Genomic DNA, 10,752 nt, shown 5'->3' on the forward strand with positions numbered 1-10,752 from the left:
CTACATCAAAGAAGGAGAAAAGAAGATCCAGGTTCAGATCTTGGTGATGCTCTGCTATAGAAAGGAATCAAGGGCTAGAGATCTGAATGGAAGGAGTCATATTATTCCGCTGCACCCACTGTAAGGTTTTCTAACTTTATATGTGTTTATTTTCATTGTTTTAGAATTCATATTAGGTTGTTAATCCAACATACTTGTTAGTAAATCTAGATCCTGGTAAAATAATTTCCAACACATTGTCATGGTGTTATCTTAGTACTTGAGTCGTGCAGACTTTTACCCTAAATAATTGGCACTGTCTGTGTCCTGAGTCTTCTTGACTTTACATCTTGAACAAAATTACCCTAATAATAATTTCAATAAAATGGTGACAATTTTATGATTATTATGTATAGTAGTTAACATAGACAAATAATTGTCGATTTAGTCAATCACAGCTTACTGGTTCTTGTTAGAATGTATTAGAATGAATTATACATTCATTGTAGAAGGAAGCATAAGCTTCTATGTCAAAACACGTTAGTGATTAGAGTTAAACTATACTCTTGTAAATATACTAAACGACATTCTTCTGGAGAAAGCCTAAAGAAACAATTAACAAAGACATCTAAACCATGTGAAAAGTTGACAAACTAGAAGTATTGTAGGTTCATTTTATGCGCATATAAAACCAGCTGATCCCAACAATTAAAAAAGAAAAAGCAATGGGAAGAAAATATTGTGTGTTAGATGAAGACGTTATTTGTGGTGTTGTGCAAGTATTTTGAACTTCATTTATGTCGAATTCAGAAACAATATCATCTTCTTCATAGGTGTTGAAGAACTTGGCTAACTTCTCAGAAATGGATTCTCGACCAATTCCACTCAAATATTCTTCATTTCCCTCATAATCATCATCATCTTCATAAGCAAGACAAATACCCCACTTTTTTAGCTCAACTCCTTTTATGATGGGTGGATTTCTAACAGTTACATGAATCTTAAAGCCAGTTTTCAATTGGGTAACCAACGGATTATCTTTTGAAAAACGACACAAGTGAAGTTGATCTTCACTCCTTTTCGGTAATCCTCCCAAGATCAAAGTTGTGGTGAATATGGGCAAGTCTTGCTTGAGGATCCTTGCTTGTATGTCAACTATTCCAGGAAGCTGGTGAATCATGTCATCTTGATTTTCAAGGTTGAGAGAAACAACTACGCCTATAGTTACACTTTTGATTGGTCGATTTTTGCGCTCTGAAAATGTAACCACATCTTGACAAAACCAATTTGGGATCTTGCTTCCAGGCATGCTAAGACTCCTTATATTCCTCAACCAACCCTACATCAAACAATGAATAATGAGTTACATATATGGAAGGTTTAATATAGGAAACTATGAAATGAGAGAAAGAGAGAGAGGACCTTAGCAAGTCTTTTCTTAGCTACTGAGGAACAACTATGGCAACAAGTCATGTGCAACCTTCTTATAGACTTAAGTCGTTCAAGGCCAGGAATATCCTCTACTTTGTCACAATTTGTAAGATTCAGTTCCTCTAAGCTTTCCAAATTCGAGATATCTGAAACTTTTTCCAAGGAAATACATTGTGCACAATTCACCAAATTCAAACTTGAAGGAAGTGGAGGGAGGGACCTAAGTTCATAGCAATGAGACAAATGAAGCTCCTTGAGATATGAAAGGCCTTTTAAGCTAGAAGGAAGGCTGGAGAAATTATTGTGGCCAAGATCTAAAATCTGTAATGATGCTAACTTCTCAAAATCATCAGGAATTTTGCCCGAAATATTCCTATTACGAGCGTCCAATACACTTAATGAGGACAAATTTGAGAAGGAAGGTGGAAAGAAATGTGCCTCTTGTGAACTGCAAATCATTGATGTCTCTGGTTCATTATCCTTACGTAGTCCAACAACTTGAGGCTTCTTCGAAATGTGTAATTCTATTAAACTTGAGAGCATCCCAAAGCTATCAGGCAATTCAGTCACTCCAGTATCCTTCATTAGTAAACGGTACAAGGATTTCAAATTCCCAATTGAAGCTGGAAGCTTGAGGAGCTCCCTACAATCGGTAAGTCGTATCATTGTAAGGTTGTCCAACTTACCTATTGACTCTGGTAGTTCCTTGATTTTAGCATCAACTATAGTCAAAGTAGTAAGAGACATCATGTTGCCTAAGGATTCTGGTAGTGATCTAAGAGATCTACATTTCCTCAAGATTAACTTCTTTAGTGATTTCATGGCTTCAATTTGATCAGGAAGTTCTTTGATTGATGTCTCTTGTATTTCAAGCTCAACAAGAGAATTTAGTCTTCCTATTGAATTAGGTAATGTACTTAAGAATTGGCCTTTCCCCAATGATAACCGCTTCAAATTTGGTAATGTACCAATACAAATAGGAAGTTCTTTGATTGGACTTGCATAAATTAGAAGCTCTCTTAGCATCTTGAGTTTGCCAATAGAATCAGAAAGTACGGACAACGAATTACACCACATGACACTTAGAATCTCAAGGTTTTCTAAAGATCCAATGGAATCTGGCAATTCATCTATCCCAGATGAATAGAGGGATAAATCTCTCAAAGAACGTAAACATCCTATGCACTGAGGTAATCTTTTTAAATTCCTGCAATGATTCAAGTTGAGCTTTTCAAGTTGAGTTAGGCAGAAGATAGATTCTGGCAGTCTTTCTATTGCAGTCTCATCTACTAGAAGTTCCTTCAATGATTTCAGGCTACTTAAGTCTTCAGGCAATTCTTTCAGTTTTGAGCAACCAGAGAGGATAAGATTTTGAAGCTGCTTTAAGCCCGAGACATCGGTTGGGAGATTAATAAGTTTTGTACAGCCTTTCAAGTTTAGGTGAATCAATGTGCTCATGTTCCCAATATATTCATCAATCTTAGTCAAGCTAACACAATGTTCAAGAATAAGTTTTTCCAACTTCTTATTCTTGGATAAATTGGGAATAGCAACCAAGTTAGAACAACCACTTAGGTTCAATACCCTTACATTGTCAGCCCAAACCTGATAGATAGAAAATTATTAAGGAAAATCTATTAGATGATACATAGAAAATCTATATAGCATTAGAAAATTAAAGGGTGAAAATAAAGGTGAGATAACTGTAACAAAAACATGTAAAGGGAGTTGCATACGTTTTTGGTGTACCATGCCCAAACTGTTTTGATTTTGCTATCTGAAAGGTCAAGAACGGAAAGTCCCAGCGCACAAAATCCAGATGGAAGATTTTTCAAAGGACACTCTTTCCACTGTAGCCATTTCAAACTCACAGGGAATTTAAGCTCTCCCTCAAGGTTAACATAATTTGTTTGGAGTAGTCTAAGATTGACCATTGTTTCAAAGGATTTAGTAAGAATTCTGACTTCTCTCTTCCTTTCAACTTGACATTCTTGGTAGTCTTTATATGTTTCTTTTAAGTAAGTAAATGCATTTAAAAAAGAGGGGTTACTTCGGAAGTTTCTCCACGATATCATTCCACCAGATACATCCTTCACTGTGCTCTTCCTCTCGAAGTCTAAGACAATTCCTTGTGTATGTTTTCTATGCTGTTGTTAAACATGCAAAAGTAATGCATTAGAATTTGGACGTGAAACAAATGCAATGGAATAACCAAAGACTAATATGCAAATAAATTACGTGTAAATTAGAGTACTACAAAGGGACTCCGTGCTGCCGAATACCTCACCACATGATAAGGTGTTTGTGTGTCAAACCATGAAATTCATTATTTATTTCTACATATTTCAATTTAAAAACTGGTAATTACCACTCATAAAGTGTTACCTCATGTACTGTTGAGCGGGACAAATTGCAACAGTGTAAGATAATATTTATCGTAAGTGTACCTTATCATCAAGTAAAACTGTCATGATCTCTTCACGATTCCAAAGTCTACTACGCATGCAAGGATCAAGAAGATTTTCATGCTTAACAATGTGTCGTCCCATGTCTCTAAGCTGGTCATGCACCCACAAAGTATTCTCTGGAGTAATTTTGATGAGTGATTTTGCAGTGAGTTTGGAGATTGCTATGTCAGCATCAAAACCACACCCCTTCAATATGTCAATTGCATAATCTCTATCCATACCCATATTCACAAATAGACAAGAAATATCTAAGAATATACACTTCTCTTCCTCGTCTAGTGCATTGTAACTTATCTTCAAGACACCCTGAATATTGTTAGGAAGAATCTCCTTCAACTTCCTAGCAGCATCACTCCACTCCTTAGTTGTCCTCTTATCAAACAACATAGAACCAATTACTTCCAATGCCAATGGTAAATAGCCAGTTAAAGAAACGATTTGATTAGACAAATCCTCAAAATTATTTCGTGGCTTCTTTCTTCCTTGTGAGTGATAGCTAAAGAGTTCCAATGCCGAAGGCTGATCCAAGACTTTGACCTCATACTCCAAATCCACAACACTTTTTAGCACTGTTGTATCTCTTGTGGTAATTATAATCCGACTCCCATTATAGAACACATCTCTTTTGGAAATTAGAGTTTGCAGGTGCATAATATTATCAACATCATCCAAAACTACAAGAGCCCGCTTCTCATTAAGAAACATTTTGATTGCAGCTTGACCTTCCCTAATGTCACTTACATGAGGATTTTTGCGGCCAGAAAGATCGTCGATGAGCTTGTTTTGTAGAGATATTTGGCCAGCAACATCTGTTGGAACTTCTCTCACATTTGATATGAAACTATGTAAGCTAAAGGCGCCAACAAGTTTATTAAAAAGAGCTTTGGCTAAAGTTGTCTTCCCAATCCCTCCCATACCATGCATTCCCAAAACTCGGACGCCATTGGATTTAACTTGTAAAAGTTTCACGAGTTCTTCAATGCAGGAATCAAGTCCAACAATGTATGGAGCCAAACCCATCGGTGTTTTGCTGATTGCTCGCAATACAACTTCAACTATAGCTTGAATTTTTGGTCCAACTTCTTCTGGTTTCTCACTGTCAATGACAATTAAATAATATAGTGTGCCATGTAGATTAATTACTCTGTACAAAATCAGGGTGATATCATAACATAATTTCATTAGTCTTGATGACGTCCATGAAGTTTTGTTTAAGTGTTTTTTTTTCTTGCAAAAGGTTTCGTTTTAAAATAGATAAAAGCCTTGCAAAATGAAAAGGTCAATCTTCGTTTATACATTACACACTCAATATTAAAAATACTGGATGGAAACAAAATAAAGAGTATTAAAAAACTAAAGAATAATGAGCCAGTACTTTTTATTTTATTGTTTCATTATGGGAAGAGCAATCAAACTCATCAGCACATGCAAAACCCCCCCAAAAAAAAATATAGACAGTAATAATTTAATATTAAATCCCATTACAACTTAAATTTAATAATGTACAATTTTTTTATTAATTTTGTTATAGTCAATTTTCTGTCTTTTTGTGTTGCCTAAGCCTAAGCCTTTACCACAATATTTTGGATAAGTTAATTATACAATTGCTATTTAGATACGTCAGACCTTACTACAAATCTGACGTATCTAAATAGCAATTGTTATAATTTTCTTATCCAAAATACTGTGGTAAAGGCTTAGGCTGATCCTTTGAGTTTGATTTAGTATTGCAACACAAAAAGACAGAAATTGACAGTATAAAGCTTTGATATTTCTTAATTTTATATTTTTTATTAATTAAATAACTACAAAAATGGACAGTATAAAGCTTTGATAAATAATTAAATATATATATTTACTTAATATCTTTAACTTTAGAATTGTTGCATATAAATGCACATTATAACTATTCTCTTTCTTCAAACAATGTCCTAAAGCTAAGCAACAAAAAATCAATAGTATATTTTTATATATATTGATCCATATACTCTAAACCCCTAACTGTGTGAGACTCTTTTGAATTAAATGGATGCATGTATATAGTTATGGTCATTTATATATAATTGTGGTAAAATAAGTTTTGTTTTTTTTTTTAGGAAAAGCATGAATGTATTAACTTAAATTAGCTGTATAGGAGCACTTAGCATCAGTTCAAACACGAACTCCTATCAAATTAGTAATAAACTTAAAAAATCGTTTTTGTCCATACTAATTACAATATGTTCCTTAAAAATGGTATTCCATACTAAGCGTTTTTTAGAAACAAAAATAAAAAGTATCTATAACTAATATTTTTTGAATTTTCTCTCTATAAATAATTCTCATTCTAAAGAGCAAAAAATAAGTAGCCTACTATAATAATTAATACATATACTTATCTAATCAAATTATATTCTAAATGCAACTACTATTCTTATTTTTATTAATTTCTTGAGATTTTGGTTAATATTAGTGTGTTTTAAATTTGATATTTTAATTATTTATTGTTAACATTTAACTTAGTGTTTGTAGTTAAAAAAAAAAAATCAGAAAAGACATATAGTTGAGATAAATTAAATAATTTTTATACAAGTTTGCATGAATGTTTAGTTTGCACAATGGAGCTTTCAAGCCAAAATTCAATCATGCCGTGGTCAATTTTTACAAAGGAATAATTACATAAAACGCTAATTTTTTTAAAATAATTATATATATTTGTTTTATATTTTTATAGTTTTCATAAAAACAATGAGAAAATATAAAAATAACATAAAAATAACATTTAAATAACATCAATAAATAACATGCACATAACAAATAATCAACAACAAATTAATAAGAGTACACCATAAAAAGATATTAATTTTTATAACTAAATTAAAAAAAAAATCGTAAAAAATCGTAAAAATATTTAAAATTTAGTGAAAATGTATTTTTAATTTCTTTTTTTTATTATTATTATTTTTGTGTAATAAGTGAAATTATCCCTTTTCAAAATACTTTGTGAATAGACTGTTTCTGATCATATTCAGTGGTTTAGATTAGACTCGACATGAATAATGGTTGAGCACAAAATAGTGTCAAGCATAGAATAAGATTAAAATTTCATAGAATTTGTTATTTAAATATAATTTATTTTATAGTTAATGATATGTGTATACACAGTTGCACGCACACAAAAGTTATAAGAAAATAATTACCTATTGTCGATAACCCATCCAGAAAGATTTCCCACCTTATCCATGGCTTTCCTCCACCGCTCTACCAATTCGGGTGATCGTTTCTCCTCGTGAAGCTTAAAATCTTTTTCATAAGGTCCGATCTGTTTGCGGACGTCACCAGGAGCGATCTCGCAAAAAACTGGCAGAATCAACTTATTGGGGCAATCGCAAATCTTTGCCAACTCTTCCAAACACCACCGAGAATCGGCATATCTCTTCGATAGTATGACAATGGCGGCGGCAGAGTCATCGATGGCCTCGAGCAAGGACGGAGCGATCTCCTCTCCACGATTCAGGCCATCATCGTCTATGAAGGTTCGAACGCCTTTCTTCTCGAGCGACTCGTAGAGGTATTTTGTGATGTTATTGCGCGTATCTTCACCTCTGAAGCTCAGAAACACGTCCCACCGGAGCCTGAATGATACTCCGACTGACACTGTAGACTGGTCGGAGTATTCTCCGATAGCCATCTAGATCTTCTCTCTCTACTACAGTGTAGTGTGTTGGGGTTTTGGAATTTGTTCTTGTATTCAACTTTACTAGATATTTATTCTGATATTGTTGAGACTGAAGTTACTTTAGTAAATCAAAATAAATAATAATTAAAAGACTTGATGAAGACAGTTGATTAAACTTGGGAAAGTGGTACTACAGAGATTTAATTGCTATTGACTTTATCTACTAGCATGTATAAAAAAAAGAATGAGGTTTAGATTTTCGAGAAAAGAAAGAGTGAGCTTTTACTTGAGCATTTGTCCAAATTATTTTATTTGTAATTAAAGAGTTCTGTCTTCTCCTAGATTCTTTAATTTTGTTAAATAATTTGTGAGTTATTAATAGTCTTTTAGTCTAATCCGAATAATTTATAAGCACAAAGAAAGGTTTAAAGGTTCATTTTATTTAGAGCATTGTTCTTAGAAATAAATGGTTTCTAACATTTTTTTGGAGGTGACATTTTATGATTGTTTAGCCATATTTACTAAGGGTTATTACAGTAAATTATATAGAACTCGATATTTAATTTTATCATAATCATATAGCACTGTCTTTTAACATTTCTCCTTTATTTACTATGTTTATAAGAAAATAGTCACTCATATAACACAATATTTAAATGTTATTTTAGTAAGGATGACGTGGCAAATGTGACGACATGTGGCACAAAATTAAAGGATAATAAATCTCAAAACAGAATAGAAAGTCATCTTCTGTAAAAGATAGATGCCAAACATAATTAAAAGATTAAGAAAACAACCCAACTAAGGGCGAACATTGTCCACGAAGTATAGCACAGACCAAACATAGCAAGAAGTATGTGGCCAAGGACGCATACTCCCGAAGGGGGAGTTGTTATCCTTTTTTTGCCCGTCTTTGGTACCATGCGCCGTAAAGCATTGATGCTATACCAAATGATGAAGGTCCCGAAGGTCATCCCGCATGCTCAGCAACCTTTTGATCTCTTTTATTCAACTTCTTTTAGCTATACAAGTATCTAAGGAAGGCATTACCAAAGTTAACACATAGCAAATGTCGGCAGGTCCCAAGATCAAGTTGCAACATGAGGACAACACGGGGGACCAAGGTTGCTCGTGCTAAGGCCATGACTACCAGGCCGCATAATAAAGTTGTACACTTTGTGAGTATGTCAGATAGGTGTTGCACTTGACAAAAAAAACCTATGATGTCCTATCTTGCTGAAAGCTTAGACACTACTAAAAAAATGGCATTTCTGTTTGTCAAAACGTCATTTGTTTAGAAAACTAACGATATTAAAATTGATTGTCAATTTTAAACTGACGATATTGGACATTATTACTATGTTAAGCATTCACGGGTTATAAATTTAACTGACACTAAAAAGTTGATTAAAAAAAGCCCAGTCCATTGTCATATATATATATGTATTTATAAAACCCTAGCCGCACACACATATCCTTCTCTCATTTAACTCCCTTAGAACGTGTCCTCATGCTCTACCATGACAGGAGAAGCTCTGGCAAAACGAGGTTCAGACGGACCTCCAAACTCTCTCTCTCTCTCTCTCTCTCTCTCTCTCTCTCTCTCTCTCTCTCTCTCTCTCTCTCTCTCTCTCAATTAGCACACTTCTCTCTTTTCACTCCTAATTTAAATCGATCTCTCCCTCTTTTAAATCTACTTTTCTATTTATTGTTTTGAAGGTTCAACTCCGGTAGGCTCTCGGCTCTCGTAGGTGGTCCTAGAAATGTGGAGATTTTTCTTTTATAAATCTATGGTTATTTTTGTGTAGATTTTGAGGTGATCTTTAGTGTATTATTTGATGATTATTTTGATATGTTGTTTCTATATATTGTCGGATATTATTTTTTTCATTTATTTTGATTTGAAATGGTAGTTGTTTCTTTAGGTTCAAATCTGAAATGGTGGAATATTTTTTAATTTTTTTTATTATTTTCTTACCCTTTGAGTGTCAGTTTTAAAGGGACGCCTACTAATAGGTGACCCTATAGAAGCAGCGGCAAAACGACTAGCAACCCTTTATATAAACATCGGTTATAGTACTTGTTAGCCCAAGATATGTTTCCAAGAGGGGCGGGGGGGGGGGGGGGAGGTGAATTGGAAACTTAATCAAATAAAAGCAAGTAATATGGCAAGCAATATATTAAGACAAATAATCAAACTTGTAAAGTAAAGAGTTTAAGGATTAGAAAATCCAAACTCTCGATTTTTACAAGGTTCGGTAGAGCTATGCCACCTACGTCCTTGGTCTTCAAAGCTATGGACCTAGCTTTGAGTTCCAATATCGAGCCAAGTTAACGGGCTTGACTAACCCCTACAACCGGGAAACTTTTACCAAGCTATTTCCAAACCTCTTACAATAGTTTCGCACCCCCGAGGACTATTAACCTCTTTCTCGGATTGTTGTAGTGCCAATCTCCCAATAACCGGGTTGTTTACAATACCGGTGCCAACCTCACCTCAATCACAATATGGAAATGTGTTTGATATTACAAGCAAAATCACTCTAGAAATATGATGATACAATGGAAACCTAGAGTGAAAAGCAAGCACACTCAAGATGAATAAAATCAAATTTTGGCTCAAAGTGTGTGAAAAGTGTTTGTTGGATTTCAAACTTGGAAGCTCATTAATCTCACTTAGATAGGTTAGATATTTGAAATAAATGCTCAATTAACTTGTATTTTTAAGTAGAAATCAAGTTTATATAGAGTTGGGGTGAAAAGTAGCCGTTTATAGCCGTTAGCACGCATTTCGAAACAAATTCTGGAAAAAACGGACTACCTATTTTAAAAAGGGCTACCTATCTGCGAAAAACGAACTACCTATTTTCAATAGGTAGATCGAAAATCAGGCAGGTTCAAAAACTTGCATTTTTCGCCACTAAAATGCGCATAACTCTTTACTCGATTATCCGATTTTAAAAATTCCACTTTTGTTCTCTTAGTTAAACAAAATGTGATTTAGAAATTCAATCAAAAAAAATTTTGAACTATCGTGTGAGAAAACTTGTTGCACAAGTTAGTGAATGGGCCAAAATTTAAATTTATAAAACTTAGTGTGCTATGCAAATCACTTTAACAAGACTAAAGTAAATTTATACCATTTGATTTTGAGTAGTCTTGATGTAGATGAGCATCCTAGCTTGATTTGCATGTTTTTGATCCCATGTTGACTTT

The 10,752-nt window shown here is 33.8% G+C and overlaps 1 protein-coding gene across 1 annotated transcript; it reads right to left on the reverse strand.

Annotated features, from left to right (window-relative positions):
- Positions 1–615: 615 nt before the first annotated feature.
- Positions 616–7,776, reverse strand: LOC115709837 (disease resistance protein RPV1). Its single transcript, XM_030638074.2, has 5 exons — positions 7,058–7,776; positions 3,858–4,974; positions 3,147–3,557; positions 1,402–3,015; positions 616–1,318 (listed from the first exon to the last, which is right to left on the reverse strand). Exons 1-5 carry the CDS (start codon positions 7,546–7,548, stop codon positions 650–652), a joined length of 4,302 nt encoding a protein of 1,433 aa, XP_030493934.2. The 5' UTR covers positions 7,549–7,776; the 3' UTR covers positions 616–649.
- Positions 7,777–10,752: the final 2,976 nt, after the last annotated feature.

Source organism: Cannabis sativa, chromosome 3 (genome assembly GCF_029168945.1).
Source record: "Cannabis sativa cultivar Pink pepper isolate KNU-18-1 chromosome 3, ASM2916894v1, whole genome shotgun sequence".
Classification (NCBI taxonomy): Eukaryota; Viridiplantae; Streptophyta; class Magnoliopsida; order Rosales; family Cannabaceae; genus Cannabis; species Cannabis sativa.